Genomic DNA, 17,428 nt, shown 5'->3' on the forward strand with positions numbered 1-17,428 from the left:
AAAGACGAATGGAAATTGAGGAAGCAAAGAATATGTGTAGGACGGATATTTTACTCTCATCCTGGAAGTGGTGAACAATTTTATTGGCGAATGTTACTTAACATTGTTAAAGGACCTCGGCCTTTTGAGAAAATAAGAACTATAAATAGTGTGTTGTACCCAACTTTCAAATCAGCATGTTACGCTCTTGGTTTGCTTGATGTTGATAAAGAATGGCATGAAGCTTTAAATCATGCATCGTATTAGGCTTCAAGGAAGCAACTTCGTGAACTTTTTTGCAACAATGTTGATTTTTTGTGAAGTTGCTGACCCTTACAAACTATGGATTTCGAATTGGAAATTGTTATCTGAAGATATTCTACAGTGAGAAAGAAGAATTTTACGATATAATGACGTACATCTTAGTGACTCACAATTACAAGACTATGCACTTTGTGATATCGAACGTTTATTGAACAAAAATACAAAGTCTTTAAGAGAATTTGAGACAATGCTATATCCAAACACATTACGTTTTAGTCAAAGTAACAATAGATTATTGCAAGAAGAATTGGATAATGATAGAGTTGTTTTGGCAGAGGAGCATATCAAACTTCTTAAGGGTCTAAATTATGAACAAAGAAAGATATATGATGCGGTAATTGGATCAGTAACAGAAAAAAAAAAAAAAAAAAAAAAAAAAAAAAAAAAAAAGTGATGTTTTCTTTGTTTATGGACATGGCGGCACTGGAAGGACTTATCTATAGAGAACCTTGATATGTCGATTACACTTAGAAGGGAAAATAGTCATTGCAGTTGCATCATCTGGGATTGCAGCATTGTTGTTACTTGGAGGAAGAACTGCTCATTCAAGGCTTCAGATACCGATTAATGTAACATATAGCTCAACTTGCGGGTTTAAGCAAGGTTTACAACTTGCAAAACTAATGGCAAGAACGGATCTAATAATTTGGGACGAAGCTCCTATGACCCATCGAAATTGTTTTGAAGTTGTTGATCGTTCACTAAAAGATATTTTACGTTTTAGTGATCCACAAAGTGGAGAAAAGCCCCTCGGAGGAAAGACAATTGTTCTTGGTGGTGATTTCCAACAAATATTACTGGTTGTATCTAAAGGCCAAAAAGATGAAATAGTTGAGACATCAGTTAATAGGTCTTCATTATGGAAGTATTGTACAATTTTGACTTTGACAAAGAATATGAGACTTGAACAAAATTCCCATGATAATGCTGCGAAAGAATTTGCAGAATAAATTTTGAAAATAGATGAGGGCGAATTAGATGATAGTGAAGGTGAAGCGTTGATTAAGATACCATTTGATTTACTAATTCCACATGGTACTCATCCTATTAATGATATTGTGGATGCTATCTATCCCGAGTTGCAAACTAAATACACTGATGCAAAGTATTTAGAAGATAGAGCGATTTTAGCTCCAACAATTGATGTCGTGCAAGACATAAATGGCCACATGATTGATCTTATTAACGAAGGTGAAGAAACATATCTTAGTGCAGATTCAATATGTAAAGCTGCAAGCAAAATTCAAGACCAAGAGCTTATGTATCCAGTAGAATTCTTAAATTCATTGAAGTTTTCGGGTATTCCAAACCATAAACTTAGACTCAAAGTTGGAATCCCTATAATGTTACTTTGTAATTTAAATGAGAGTGCTGGACTTTGCAATGGTACTAGACTTTTGGTTACTCAATTATCAAAGTGGGTGTTAGAAGCTAAAATCATATCGGGAACTCATGTTGAGCATAAAGTATTCATTCCATGAATAGTTTTATCTCATTTCAATTCTAAATTGCCTTTTGTACTGAAAATAAGACAATTTCCAGTATCTATTTGCTTTGATATGACTATTAATAAAAGTTAAGGTCAGTCATTGCAACGTGTAGGCCTTTTTCTACCTAAACCTGTCTTTAGCCATTGTCAATTATATGTTGCTATATCCAGGGTTACAAGTAGAAATGGCCTTAGAGTATTCATTGCAGATGAACATTATGGTGACCATTTTCATACAAAAAATAGAATACAAGGAAATTTTCAACAATTTACCTAGAGGTAACATTTAGCATAGATTTGAGTCTTGCATTGTAACTTGATTTGAAATGCCTAGATTTTTTCCTAGAAATATAAGTAAACCTAACTAATATAAATTTTGAGCAGGTATAGAATCATATCAACATGACTTACACACCTTTGAATCAAATATCAACTGAGAAAGACTCATGGACTGTGAAAGTTAGAATAATAAAGATGTAGGATGCAGTTAACGTAGCAAATGGCAATGAGCTTATCAGCCTTGATAAGATAAGTTGGTATTCATTTTTATTCAATTAAATCCTTTTCAAGTATGAAATAATAAATTCGTGAAACAATTTTTTTTTTTTCTTTTTCAGGGAACACTAATACATGCATGGATTAGAAAGAATTTCGCTCAACGTTTTCGACCTCTCTTCAATGAAGGATGTATTTATGCGGTCAAAAATTTTATAGTCGAGGAATATAAAGCAAAGTACCGTCCAGTGCATAACCATGTTAAAATTCTTTTTATGTTAACAACATCAGTCTCTAAGATCCATGGAGTAGATCATTCCATACCTCAACATGAATTTGAGTTGGCTAATTATGAAACCATAATGAGTCGTTGCAATGACGTTACTTATTTGACTGGTATATCAATTCTTTATTTTCATATATTTACAAAATTATTCAAAATGATACAAAATGAAAATTCAATACTAACTTTATTTGAATCAATTTAATTGATTTGCAGATGTAATCGGCTGGTTACAATCAATTGGAGTTATTGAGGAGATTAATTCAAAAGGTCGTCCGACAAAAATTCGAAAAATTAAATTGTTACTAGAAGAGCAAGACAAAATTTTTATTTTCATGTAAAATACAATGAGCAATTGAACCCTAAAACCCATAACTTCATATCAAATAAAGATAACATAAAGTAAAAATTGAGATACTAACTTATAGTTGTCTACCATGTTAAAAACATATCTTTGCAAACAACTTTGTGGGGATCTATAGCACTACAAATAGATGAGGATTTCTATAATAATTATACAAGGCCATTCATTTTAATAGTAGCTTCAACTACTGTGAAAACTTTCGGAGGTAAGTATTTTACTCACTATATTTAAAAATCATATAATGTGTATTTCATTTTGCATATGTTAATGGATTTCTAGTTGAAAATTTTGTAGATGAATACAACTTATCATCAACAAGCACAACAAGGGTGTACATCAACCTTAACATACTTGAAGTTTCAAGAGTTCTTGACAAGTTCAAATATTCACAAATTGTTTTATTTTTTATTTTTACAAAGAAAATGGAAACTAAACCAATATATATATTTTTTTAATGAATAGGTTGAACAATGTCACGGTAACAGAAGTTAAGGAATTGAAGAAAGAACAGCCACCAATGATACTAGACAAAGAACTAGCCTTGCATAATAAAAAGACTGTTGTTGAAATAAAACAAATGGATTGGAAACCAGAGACAAAGGTATGAGACCCTGATCAAGTGTAATTCAAAGATCCAAATCTTAACCTATAATATCACTCATACTGTATCATTTATTTTACATTTTAAAAAAACTTAATATTGCAGGAAGTATTAACTATATGTTTATGCAAAGTCAATAGAATAGACACCAAGTTTGGATGGTACTATATTGGGTGTATTACATGCAAGATGAAGGTTAAGACTAGAGGAAGATCTTTTTGGTGTGAACGTTGTAAAGCGGAACCTAAATATTCTGTACCAAGGTAAAAATAAATAAATAATACTATTTCATATATATGTATATAAATATATAGTTCCTACTACTAATCAATTTGGAAATGAAGCAGGTATAAGATACAAATAGAAGTACCCGATACAACTGATTCAACAACATTTATTGTGCTTGACAAAGAGGCTGAACAACTTATAGGCAAGACAGCGAAGGAACTTGCAAACATGCAAGATGAGGTAACAAAAAACTAAAAAAATTCACATTACCATTGCATAAACAAAAAACAATACAACACTAAAAAAATTCACATTACCATTGCATAAACAAAAACCAATACAACATACTCTAACCTGTTATAACATTATTCTGTTTTATATTTATATAGGATTTAAAGGACAATATGTTACCAAGAGAAATTGAAACAATTGTTTCCAAAGAACATATATTTCAATTGCGGCTTAATGATTATAATATGAAAAGAGGATTGGAGGATTATATTGTTTCAAGAATCTTTGAACCATTTGTTTCAAATATCCAAAAGGTACCATTTCATTCTATGGATTTTTAAAAAAAAATAAATAAATAAATAAATAAAATAAAATAAAATTAATCTACACATTATTTTACTACAAAATTTATGCATCTTCTAATGAAATTTAATGATTATAGGAAACTCCATTAAATCAACACATGCCTCTAATTACAACACTTGAAGGGTCCAACTCTGAAAACGAAGATCAACAAATCTTCACTCAAAGCTCTTCAATGTCTTTTTCTTTACCTATTGAAGATATAGAAACAGATGATGATGACGATGACATTCCGATCAAATTGCTTTGTAAAAGAAAGCGACATACTCAACACAAGACTTTGATCAAAAAAATTTTCAAAACATTGATTGAGAAATAGTTCAAAGATTTTTTTTTTTTTTTTTTTTTTTTGTGCTTTAATTAGAATTCAGACCGTTGTCAATTTATCTTTTTAAGGTTCAAAAGCATCGTGCTTACAAACTATGTAAATTGTATGTGACATTTTGATCGAATAAAATTACTACAATATAATAGTTGCAAATGAAGATATTGAAGTTGTTACGGCTTCAAGAGATGAAATTTTGGTACAAGTTGATGTAATTGTTCTTAATATTAATATTACTGTACATATTGTTCTTAAGTTTTCTTAGCACTCTAGAACAAAGTTTCCTACCAGTTTAAACTTTTGGGATAAATGACCAACACTGCGCATGACGCGGGGTCTAAGCTAGTTTTTTAATAACATATAAGATGCACATTTTTTTTAATAAAATTTCTTTCAAGTTTGTCCCTACTATTTAAAAAAACAAGTAATTTTCACATGCTCAAAGAACACATATCATTATTATAGATTAGGTTGGAAGAAATTCTAGCTTGGAGGAAAACTTTGTCTTTATTCTAAAAGCTGGAGCCGAAATGAATAAATAAATAAATTATTAAATTAATACTCTTAACATTTCCTCTCGTATAGAAGCTCAAACTTACTTAAGAATTAATAATTGAGGCCCAACACGAAGAATTTTAAACTAAAATTGGGTAAACTATACTACAATAGAATTAAGGTTTGAACTCAAAAATTTTACTCTAATACCATGTTAAATCACAATTTATACTAAAAACTTAAGTTGATAGAAAAATATGAATTTAATTATTTAATTAACACACCAACATGTTGTACAGGGAAAGAACACACAAAAACCTCATTCATATGTATTTTATTCATAATAATAATAATAATAATAATAATAATAAATTAAAAATTAAAAATTAAAATAAATAAATAATTACACGTGTTATGAAAAGAGAGCAATATAAGTTGCTGACCCGTGAAAAGCGGTGGCTCTTGAGAACTTGCTATAACTGAACTCGACTTCAACCTACCGCAATTCCATTCATAAAATATAAAAGATTTGAAAACCAATATGGACATAAAATATACATTACAGCCAATTCAATGAGTCATCCTTTCATTTAGAACAGTAAATTCAACCCATTATCAAATGATAGCATAGAAATAATTCCTCTGAAAACGAAGCAAATAGTATATTAAAGAATGCAGATGTTCAAACTGTTCTTATATCTAAGAATACACATCTTCAAACTGTTCTTATATCTTGAATTGACAAAGATATGTCATATAAACTATCTTGCTCGTATAAGGATCCACGAAAATTGTAGGTGATGTGAAAAACTTCATATGGGACCCACCTGCCCAAATAAGTGGTTGGACAGTCCAAATTTATTTGGGCAAGTAGGTTCCATATAGGGCCTCTTACATTACCTATCTAAATTGCTAAGTAATTACTGTGGAGCTCAATCATGTTTTGAAGACCCGCCTTTACCCATTTGTAGAACGCGACGCTTTCCCACCAAGTGTTTGAATAATCGCTTCCAGGAGTTTAATATCCTTATCCCGCTTTGCGATTTCTTCCTGCTTTGCACGCAACTCTTCCATATGCAGCTCAAATACCTCTGCAACCAAGAAAAAGTATGTTGGAAAGAATTTTATTTTGGGGTAATTGCACTGAGATGCCCCAAAGTTGGATTAAAATTTCATATTAAATTTGAAATTTTAAGGGGTAACTTCATTGAAAACCCTTGAACTTTCACCCGATTTAACAAACCTCTTCCCCCCTCCCAAAACTTGAAAATCTCTCAATTTAATCATCTGATTTTTCAATTGCAATCAATTTAAACCCCTCCGTCAGATTTTAAACATTAAATGACGTTTATACCCCTAATTTTTTTATAAAATTTCAACTTTACCCTTAATTCCAAAACGCTTTTTTATTTAAAAATAAAAATAAAAATCATGGATATTTTGATCTTTTTTGATATTTCTAACGGTTAAATTTGACGGAGGAGTTTAAATTAAGAGCAATTGAAAGTTCAGGGGACTAAATTGAGAGATTTTGAAGTTTAGGGAGGGTTTATTAAATCGAGTGAAAGTTCAATGGTCTTCAGTGAAGTTATCCCAAATTTTAATTGCATCAATGTTCACCATATTGTTTTGAGATCATTACATTATTGACCCTCAATGAGTAGTCTCTATTAACTAAAGAGTCAAAGTGGTTGCACATAAGACCCTTCTGGCTGCTAAAAGAACATCCACATGAGTTGCACATGATATTGTGATGCCAACAAACCAACAAAATGAACATGAGTTGCACATGATATTGTGAGGCCAACAAACCAACAAAATGAAAACGAGATCGTGTGGTAACACTTTTTAGGACAATTTTTTCTTTTCAGCAAAAAAGCAAAAGCATTAAGAGTACTCTTAGCAACTTTCCTAAAGCCTCTTCCTTTCGCTAAATCTAGGAAAAATTCTTAAAATTTTCCAAAAAGCCATTCTCTCTCTTCTCTCTTCTCTCTGGCTTTCATTGGGGACTATGTTGGGATTTTGTAAAAAAATGTGAGAGTAGGTAGAAAACTTGCATTTTGTAAAAAATAATATTTTAATGGTAGAGAAAAAGATACGAATAGCTATTGTGGAGTGTATTTAGATAGGAAAGCAAAAAGTAGTTCCGTCCCATAAATTTAGGAAAAATCAAAGAGAAGCTAATGAGAGTGTTCTAACAAACAACTCCAAACAAAAATGAGCTTGAAACTATACAGTAAACAACGATATAATAAAGATTCAGGATTTAATTTGAAATTAAGGTCAAATTCCAAGGTTAGTATGTAGTTATCCCTTTCTTTTGCTTATAAGAGGACAGAAGTTTTGGTTCTGGAGTTCCACTACTATGAGAGTTTAATTAAATGTCCCATGACAATAGACTCACTACATTTTGGTTCAAATAACACTATTTACAAACTTAATCTCAAATGCCCAGGCTCATGCTCATGCTCATGCTCAAATGTTCAGGGCAGCCTAAATAAATAAATTTGTTGGTATCCATCAAAACATGTACACTTCTCTAACCTAGGCAGTTGGATTTTAATTTTTTTTATAGATTGGTTTTCAACACACTTGACATTTGGAAACTATCAATTTTTTACTGTCAATGGGTTATAGCTCAAATGCATTTCCACCTCTTAAGAAGAGAGTGATGGGTGGGTTTTAAACCCATTGAGTGCCTCAGTTGCATCACTAAGTGTAGTAAAACATACATAGATAATGAGAAATGCTAGATACTATACTCCCATCCCACCTCTATTCCCCTATTCCATTGGGCTAGCCCTTGGATCAATCATTGCTTAAAAAAATAATCCAAGGGCTGATGGACACTATCACATCAGCCTAGTGGAATAAGGATATGGTATGTCATTACTCATAAATAAGGGTTGATGAGCATTATCACATCAGCCAAATGGGATAGGGATATAGTATATGGTATTACTCATAAATAAAGCAATATGTGTGAAATTAAATACGTAGAGTATTAGATTACGCTGAGCCTGACCTTAGATCTGAACTTGGTTTTGGGCCCAAAAACTTTTTTTATGGCACTCATCCTAGCTCAAACTCGAACAAATTTCAGCTAAATAATTCTAGACCAAAGCAGACTAGCGCATTCAATAGTCCTACCACTAGCACTGTAGGTAGTAAGCTATTTCAACAAGAGGGGTTCAGTTACTCCAAAAAACAAAAACAAAAAACTAGGAGGGGATCAGTTCATTACCTCCACCACAATTGGGTTGGCCATAAGGTGGTTATAACATAACCATTTGGCAAACTATCACTCTAATTCATACAACAAGCAAAGACATAATCTTCTACTTCTAATCGAGCTGAATATACAGAGCTTAGTTGAGCCCAACCCAGCCTAACCTCTAATTCAGGCCCAAAAACTTTTAAGGAGCTCAGCCCAGACCAAAAATCCAATAAAGCTCACCTCAAAACATTTTCGGGCCAGATGATTGGGCTTCAGATTATAGCTCAACTTAACTAATAGTCCTACACTACCATAACTAGAAGTAGGATAATGAAATGGAAGGCGTTCAGTTCATTAACTCCACAACAATTTTATGGACGTGTGGTAATCTCTAACCATTAGACACTGAACATATATATGTGTGGGTATGTGTAGTAATCCTTAAATTGATTCCATAACCTAATGCATGGTAATTGTTTTCTTTTTCCATTTTGGACAAGTAATGTGTACCTCAAATTGCTATTTAAACAACAATAGAGCCATTGAACTACCACAAATGGAACCCTACTAGTCTTATCATATATGGGCCGCACAAATAGGATACAAACCGAAAAGCAATCCCTACGTAAGTGATTTTATAAGAAAATAAATAACTCTTCTCCAACCATTATCAGATCAAGTGCCATCTTTATGATATACAAATGAAATGATGATACACTTCAAAATCAATAATGCTATTACAGATGCATATGTTTGATGATGAGAAAGGCCTCGAACTTCAGAACCAATTTCAGCATAAAATCACAAAAAAGGAAAAGATAAAATATATATATATATATATATATATATATATATATATATATATATGGGAATTTTAGATGAAGAATCTTTCACTGATGCTAAAAAGGGGCCCAAAACAAAACTTTTATTCCCTGACCCTGAAAGGAAGAAGAAGCCAAGGCCAAAAGATGTGGCTTAAACAAGAAGTGGTTTACCTAAAGGCAATATATTCTGCAAAGAAAGAATCAGACGATTCTTGAAACTACAGCTTTTGGGTATCGGTGAAGAATGCCAAAGAAATGATTTTCAAGTGGTTTATACTTTTCAACCAACCCCCCCCCAACTAAGTGGGTGGCTGTGAGAGGGGTGGAGGTCGCTGCATCCCAGCCCCCCTCCCAAAAAAAAAACTCCAACAGGCAACAGGGATGGCCATCATCTTTTTATTATTATTTTTTTATTGCTTTCTTTTGGCAATGGATATATTTGTAGTCCTGTAAGGGTTCTATAAAAAAATAATAATAATAAAAGAAGAAAAAGTTTGTATGGAATTTGACGGAATAATCCATTTAATAAGAGTGGAAAACACAAGGAGCATAAAGAAAATAGAAACTCGAAGAGCAATTTGAAACAGACTTAAACCACTGGATCCAATACAGTAATTTCCTAATTTTTTACAGGCAATCGACAAATATCAATATAGTAATATTTCCTAATATATAATAGCTACTCCCTCAGTCCCATATTAGCTGTTCATATTTGTAAACACAACTTTTTAAGTGAATATCATTTGTTGCTTTATCTATTACACAAAAAAAAAACACAAATTTTCAGCCTTACCCTTAACAATTTTTCAATTACAGAAAAAGAGGAACCTTTTAAAGGTAATTTTGTAAATATAAATTATAGTACACTCCTTTTAGTAAGTGTACACCTTTTTTGAGACATCCACAAAAGGAAAGTTAATATGGGACAGTGCTAGTTTCAACTAATGTCAACCCACTGTATCTCATACTTGATTTCAGGAATGATTGCACGTGCTTTATAGATTAAAGATGTGCATCAATGAGGTCAAAGATTGCAATCCACGAAAGGAGAAGCCCACTCTGACCACCCCCTTGTCATCCATATATGACTTAACACAATCAAGAGTTGATATAATAATCATTCTTATGGTTCTTTAGCTATATGCTTCAGTTAAGGAGCACAAAGAGGTCCTATCACGACATAACTTGCCTAGATATCTCTGAATGTGGACATCAAAATCACTGACTACAATCGCTACAAAACAGTTTTTTTTTTTTTTTGGTGTGGGGGGGGGGGGGGGGGGGAAGAGGGGTGTTGGTAATTAACAGTCTAAAGTTGCCAGATCTTTTTCAGATTTTTTTTTTTTTTTTTCTGCAAACCAATTATATGGAAAAAGGACAAACAAAAAAAAGGGCACAACATACTTGTGGTGTTCTCAAGCTCTCTTGTGATCTCTTGTGCATGTAATTCAGCAGCTTTCTGAGCTGCTTCAGCCTGTCGTTTTTCAGAACGAGCACGAGCAGCAGCTGTAATGGCAGCATCGAGTTCTCTTTCCAAAGTCTCTACCCTTTGCTCAAGAACCTAGACAGATAATATAGACTGCAATATATAAGTTTCCTGAAACTGTATTAGTTAGTAATCAACCCTATTTGCAGAGGACAAACAAGTACTCATTACCAACTCATAGTAATTATTATCCTCCAATGGTAGACAGAACATGTTTAAGGTTTTTTTTTCACCTCCGAGATTTGGATGTCAAACAGATGATCTTGAGAGGAAAAGATTGATTTTGAGAAAAATGGTTATTGAGAGAGTAACTCAGACCTATTCCATCAAAGTAAGCTCAAGACTATCTCAAATCCAAACCCAGAGCATCTCAAAAAACTGAAACTAAACCAAATCCAGCTAAACCTGATTTTCTTTTAAGTGCATTAGATTCATGCATTGCAATATGATTTGATGCATTTTTTTTGAATTTCTGTTCCCAACAGTTAGGTGAAAGATCACGTGGTCTGGGCTTATTTTAAGTTTTTGATATGACTAACAAAGTGATTGGATAATCTTAGATACCTAATCACGCATTAATGATTGATTTGAGTGTATGAAATAGGGAAGTAGCAAAAAATTCAAAGTTTGGTGCATGGACTTGATTAATCCAAATGCATGTGTTTCTCAATTACAAATCTTGACATATGTGATGAACAAATGTTATGCATGAATTTTAGTTCTTGATTCCAAGTTGCTTGAAAACATATAAATTGGTGGAATGGAATAAAAACTTATATTCTAAATCACTTTAGCATCTCATGCTTAAGGGGCATTCAGTGGTCATATGATTTTCCTTAGTTATGATTCACTAAAATTTAATGATAGGTAGCTTCATAATCTGATACATGAATTGGGCCTGCGGTTTGACAATGTATAAAACCCATCTTGGCATAAAATGTACCTACAAATTGTTATAGGGAGATGCTCGTTATTTGCTAGTACGGTTTATCATCAAACAGTCTTGAACTACTAAATTCAATCCAAGCCTTACCAACTAGATTCAAACCACCATTGTTCCACATCAATTACTCACATCAACTAATATCCATGACCAAAAGAAGAAAGCAGGTTGCAAAATCAATGAAGTCAATAGTTACAATCAAGATTAATACGAAACCACCTTTCTTGTGCACATATAGCTAAAATCAAACAAAAAGCAAGCAATTGCATACAAAAAAATGAAAACCCAAATCAGAATATCACTAAAATTAACGCAAACAAACAAGAATAAGATCGAATTGAATCAAAAAACCAAGTCAAACAAAGAGCGATCAACCTTGATGGCACGGGCCTGTTCGGAGCTGAGGGAGGCTTTGGCAAAAGTCTCTTCGTCGACAAAGACTGCTTTCTTGAGGAGTAGCTTCTGGAGTGACTCCAGATTCGAAGCCATCTCCGTCAGATTGGTTGTGGCTCCGCTCCATCTCTCACTTCCTTTGCCCTTCTCCTCCACTGCCATCTCTCTCTCCTGCGCTTGAGAAGCCATCTGTGCACGCATTATTGGGCTCTTCATGCTTTTCATTGGGCTATTCACCACTATCTTCAGAAAACAGGCTGGGCTTACACAGGTTCTGATTTATTTCTGGATGAGGCCTCAATTGCCCACCCATAATATTATATGAAATTCATTTATTTCAGACTTTATTAGCCATATATATATATATATATATAATAAAATGAAAATTGAAATCCCTTTTTTTTTTTCTTGAAGAATGGGGAGTTACTGTAACTATCAATAGTAAAGATGTAGAATGAAATATATACAAATTTCATGAGAGAAAAATAAATCATAATTAATGAATTAAAAAGAAAAAAAAAACGACAGAACATGTCATAAAATAATACCTCCCGACTATCCGCCGGCCTGCTCTTCATAGGATTCAACAAAAGACTAATCTGATAAAGTTAGGACGTTTCATTCCTATTGAGTTTGATCTTGTTTAAAATTGAAGATACAGGATTCAGATTTTTTTTAAAAAAAAAAAATTTATTTTGGGTTTGCTCTTCGCTTGAGGAAGAGAAGGATCAGATCTGAAGAGAGAATGGAGGGTTTAGGTTTGTTAATGACAAAATGTGAGAATAGAATTATTTTATAGGTGGACTCACGTGGGTTGCATGAGAATGGAATTTTTTCAACCATTTTTTAGCCTTTCACGTAGGTCGCATGAGAACTTTTTAGATTTTTTTTATTTTTTTATTTTTTCAAATTGAATGGATCGACTAGCGAATTTGTGGACTCATGTGGGATTGCACACAAATTCAATGTTTGATTATGTTAAAATAATGATTAAGTGATTAAATTTATCTATTCGTATTAGCTTAAGTTTTTTGGATAATTCGTAATTTAACATTGTATCAGAGCCAAAGGTCATGGTCCTCAAGGGGTACCTCAATCATGAAGCGTCACTAGTTCGAATCTCCTCCTCTTTCCCTTATGTGGACATGTCAAAAAAAAAAAAAAAAAACCAAAGGTCATGAGATCAAATCTTGACTCCATCAAATCACCTCTATTTAATTATTTAAATTAAATATTCCACATAATCACCCACATTTAAATTAAATATTTCACATATTGGGCCACACGTCTTAAAAGGGAGTTTGAGCCCACACGTGAGAGGAAATGTTTTTTTTTTTTTTTTAGATTCAACGTGAGGGAGGGGGGAGGGGATGTTAAACTAATGATTAAGTGATAAAATTTATCACTTTCTATTAGCTTAAGCTTTTGGGCCCATCAGCCCATTCACTCTACAAAAATAAGTGTAAAAGATAGGATAGAGAATGATTTTTACTTATTTCTACTTTGAATGTTGTGTTATTTGGAAAAGTATGAAAAAGTAGGTGTTTAAGTGAAATAATTAAGAAGATTCACAATTGAGAAATGATTAATATTAATATTTTGTTCATATTTTTTCTATTTCATCTTACAAATTAACTATTAGATTTGTGGACTTATGTAAATTTCATATAAGTCAATGGTAGACCCCACAAATCTAATAGTTGATCTACTAAATTTATAGGAGAAATATGAACAAAATATTGACACCAATCATTTTTCTTCGCAATTAGCTCTTTTAATTTTTTTTTTTTTAATTTAAAATTTTAATTTAGTGAATTTAGTTAGCCACTTTTAAAATTACTAAACATCAAACTCTTTAAATATTTATTTCTTGAACTAAATATTCTATTTTTATTGATGAAACCAATTTTTAAAATCTTTGAATAAAAAATATACCTTAGTTGAGAGGAAAGAAGAAGTATGAACAAAAAAGAACATTAAAAAAATAATACAAAAGTCGACATATTCAAACTTTCAATTGTGACAATGTGTCTCCTCCAAACTATTAGAAATTATCAATGTTTCCGAATAACGAAAATACCATTAGGCTCAATTTGGTTTGTAGAATAAACTTTTGGAATATAATGGTTATTCCAATAAAATAGTCATTCTTTTGTTTGGTAGGAGTTTATTCCCAAGAATAATCATTCCCTCGGGAATGACTAATCCCTTAGACAAAGGAATCGCTATTCGTTTAAAAAAATGAGAGAAATAGCTATTCTTTAAGGGATCTAATACATTTTCTATAAATACCAATTTTATTTTATTTTAAATTAAAATAGAAGTAATTAAAAATAAATAAATAAATAAAGTGGGTAGCCACATCACCCCAATGGGTGGTCCCAAGAGGTCGGGGGTGGCCGCACCACCCCTGGACGCCTTGGGGGACCACCCCAGATTTGCTTCACGGTGGCTATGCCACCCCCGAAGCTCCTCTGGGGTGGTCGCGGTCACCTCCGAGGGTGTCGAGGGTAGTCGCGGTCACCCTGGAGGGCGTCGGGGGTGGTCATGGACAACCCCGCCGGCCCCGAAGCTCCTCTGGGGTGGTCATGGTCACCTCTGAGGGCATCAAGGGTAGTCGCGGCCACCCTCGTTGGCTATTGCGGCCACCCCAAATTTGCTTCAGGGCCACCCACTTTATTTTCTATTCTTTTTTTTCTTTTTTTTAATATGAGTTGAAAAAAAAAAAAAAAAAAAAAAAAGAAGTAATAATATAGGGTTTTTAGTAATTTTGATTCAATTCAAGTTAGAGTATGTGTGTTGTCACCAAATTAGCGAATATGAATAACTATTCAATTCCACTCTCCTATATTTCCAGTAATATCTATTCCATTTCCTAATGTAATAAGCATTCAGCGAACCAAACGAGCCCTTAATATAATTTTTTTTTTTTTTTTTTAAAAAAAAAAAGTAAAAGTAAAACTAATCTTTTTAAAAAATAAAATAAAAAACCAAGGTATGGAATTTAATTTTTTTTCCTTTTTTTCTTAAATAAAAATATTATATTTTTTTGTTTTTTATTATTTTATTAGTAGTAGGACACCTCGCACAACAATGACTTTTAAATGAAAAATAGATGGCCTAAATTTAAAATTTCAGAAACTGAAATTCTCTAAGAATTTTAGTAGATCCAAATCGCCTGGATAGTAGTAGCCTAAGCTTTTCTCTGTCTCAAGTCAATGCAAATGTAAGTATTTTTGTCCTTAAAAGATAACTCAATCGACTGAAGACCACGCTTCATAAAATAGATGTCACGTAGTTTGAATTCAAGTGTGACACATCTATAAAAGCATTCCACTCTCACACACCTAAACCTACCATTGCATATTGGCGCTCAGCGGCAACCCTCCATTCTCAGTTGTCTGTATTGTTAAGTCTTCAGATCTGATCCTTCTTTCTTCCTTTAAGAACAAACCCAAAAATAAAATAAAAAACATCTGAAACCTGTAAATTAAGATCAAACTCAATAGGAAGGGATCGTCCTAACTTCATCAAACCCGTCCCATAAATATTCACACCCTCTATTATTCTTATTCAATCCTATGAAGAGTAGGCCAACGGATAGGCGGAAGGTGGCTAAACAAAAATTGATGTATACTACATCTAGAATAAGGGGATTAAGATATCCTACAATTTATTTAAAATTGTAGATTCTCAAATTGCGTGATTTAGGCTATTTTTAAGTATCAAAATGTTTGAAAAATGCTACACATTAAAAATGTGGCTTATTATTGAGGTAACAAAAAATATATATATATATATCTCAAAAGGGTTCCTCTTTACTTTTGTTGAGACACTTATTCTTCATAAAATGAAGGGAAAAATGCACTTTATCCCCATGAAATTTGAACTCTTTTTCAATTTGAACTCCAATGTTTAAAAATTAGCAATGTATCTCCTAATATTTCAAAAAATTTCAATTTAGACCTTCCGTTACTAATTTCCGTCAAATTGGACGGAAATCTATGAAATTACATACCCGCAATGATTTTTTTTTTTTTTTTTTCTTTTTAACTTCTATCCAATTAGACAGAAATTAGTAACGGATGGTCTGATTTGAAAATTTTTGAAACATTAGGGGGTACATTATCAATTTTTAAACATTGGAGTTTGAATTGAAAAACTCCTAAAACTTCAGGGGGTAAAGTGAATTTAACCCTAAAATCAAAGACAATTTTTGGATTAAATCTTTTTTACATCATAGAGAGCAAGAATGTGATGAAAATATACTCAATTCTCAACTGAAATATATCACATTTTTAATAGGTAACATTTTTCAAACGTTTTGATGCCTAAAAAAGACCAAAATTGCATAATTTGAAAATTTACTGCTTCCTTAAAATTGTAAAGGATCCTAATCCAAAATAAGCGGCTTTCGGGAAGAGGGGCAATATTTTTTATGGGTTCGAGCAGTAAAGTCAAGTTAATGACATACCTTTCTAGTGAGAATAGCAGGTTACTCAGAAGCTGGTAGCCAGTTACTCAAAAGATTGTTTTTGCTCTGCTCTACATCTAATTTTGGTTATATTGCAAACTGAAAATTGCCTCTTTTTCTATTGTAATTTTCTTTTATATTTGGGTTGAAAAACATACCCATTCGGACCGAGAATTATATCTTGGATAATCAATTGACTTGTAGTCTCGATTGTCTTCTAAGGCTCTGTTCGTTTCGCCATAAAATGATTTACGGAAAATATTTTTCGTATTTTCGGGTGTTTGGTGCGACATAAAATAATAGTCAAAGAAAAATATTTTCTATTTAAACAAAAATTCTTCTTTAATTTTCAAAAAATGGTCAAAATCATAAATTATTTTTCTACTTTAAGCATCTTATTCTCAAATCGACGTACTCTGCTAAGACTTGCCCAGGATCCCGCCAGGACATGACAAGAACCCGCCCGGGACCCTCTCGGGACTTGACCGGACCTACCCGAGACCCGACTGAACTTGCGTGGGACCTCGCCTGGACCTAACTGGGACTTGCCAGGGATTCAACCGAACCTACTCAGGACCCGCCCAGGACCCCACTGAGACCTGCCTGAGACCAGCTTGGGACTCCCCCAGAAATTGACCAGGACTTGCTCGGAACTTGCCGGGGACCCAACCAAATCTACCTGGGACTTGACCAGGACTCACCTGAGACCTACCTGGGACTTGACTAGGACCCGCCCGGTCAAGGCATATAATCATATACCATAATTGGCATATAATCATAATTACATTATTATAATTATGATTATAATAATGTAAACAAAACACCATCAATGGTCTCTTAGACGAATTCGAATCTTTAGCAATTTCAACTGCTAGAAATTTGAGCCTACCTGATGCAGATCAGAGCCTCGTCTG

The 17,428-nt window shown here is 32.9% G+C and overlaps 2 protein-coding genes and 2 pseudogenes across 2 annotated transcripts; 3 read left to right on the forward strand and 1 right to left on the reverse strand.

The window, feature by feature from the left end:
- Positions 1 to 1,472: 1,472 nt before the first annotated feature.
- On the forward strand, positions 1,473 to 2,082 carry LOC148586325 (uncharacterized; annotated as a pseudogene).
- Positions 2,083 to 2,194: 112 nt separating this feature from the next.
- LOC148586326 (uncharacterized) lies at positions 2,195 to 3,389 on the forward strand (annotated as a pseudogene).
- LOC148586327 (uncharacterized) lies at positions 3,389 to 4,676 on the forward strand. Its single transcript, XM_088515565.1, has 5 exons — positions 3,389 to 3,535; positions 3,641 to 3,798; positions 3,883 to 4,003; positions 4,153 to 4,308; positions 4,437 to 4,676. Exons 1-5 carry the CDS (start codon positions 3,389 to 3,391, stop codon positions 4,674 to 4,676), a joined length of 822 nt encoding a protein of 273 aa, XP_088371691.1.
- Positions 4,677 to 5,820: 1,144 nt separating this feature from the next.
- LOC132179018 (tropomyosin) lies at positions 5,821 to 12,252 on the reverse strand. Its single transcript, XM_059591631.2, has 3 exons — positions 12,023 to 12,252; positions 10,623 to 10,779; positions 5,821 to 6,268 (listed from the first exon to the last, which is right to left on the reverse strand). Exons 1-3 carry the CDS (start codon positions 12,239 to 12,241, stop codon positions 6,135 to 6,137), a joined length of 510 nt encoding a protein of 169 aa, XP_059447614.2. The 5' UTR covers positions 12,242 to 12,252; the 3' UTR covers positions 5,821 to 6,134.
- Between the last annotated feature and the right edge of the window lie 5,176 nt (positions 12,253 to 17,428).

Source organism: Corylus avellana, chromosome 4, assembly GCF_965113065.1.
Source record: "Corylus avellana chromosome 4, dhCorAvel1.hap1.2, whole genome shotgun sequence".
In the NCBI taxonomy this organism is placed as follows: domain Eukaryota; kingdom Viridiplantae; phylum Streptophyta; class Magnoliopsida; order Fagales; family Betulaceae; genus Corylus; species Corylus avellana.

What these genes read in the sequence shown, in the direction of transcription:
- LOC148586327 (XM_088515565.1), top strand. Translation starts at nt 3,389, where the DNA reads ATGAATAGGTTGAACAATGTCACGGTAACAGAAGTTAAGGAATTGAAG. An exon ending in TTGCAAACATGCAAGATGAG is followed by an intron (nt 4,004 to 4,152) that starts GTAACAAAAAAC and finishes ATATTTATATAG; the next exon opens with GATTTAAAGGACAATATGTT. An exon ending in TTGTTTCAAATATCCAAAAG is followed by an intron (nt 4,309 to 4,436) that starts GTACCATTTCAT and finishes TAATGATTATAG; the next exon opens with GAAACTCCATTAAATCAACA.
- LOC132179018 (XM_059591631.2), bottom strand. Translation starts at nt 12,241, where the DNA reads ATGCGTGCACAGATGGCTTCTCAAGCGCAGGAGAGAGAGATGGCAGTG. An exon ending in AACAGGCCCGTGCCATCAAG is followed by an intron (nt 10,780 to 12,022) that starts GTTGATCGCTCT and finishes TTATCTGTCTAG; the next exon opens with GTTCTTGAGCAAAGGGTAGA. An exon ending in AGAGCTTGAGAACACCACAA is followed by an intron (nt 6,269 to 10,622) that starts GTATGTTGTGCC and finishes TCTTGGTTGCAG; the next exon opens with AGGTATTTGAGCTGCATATG.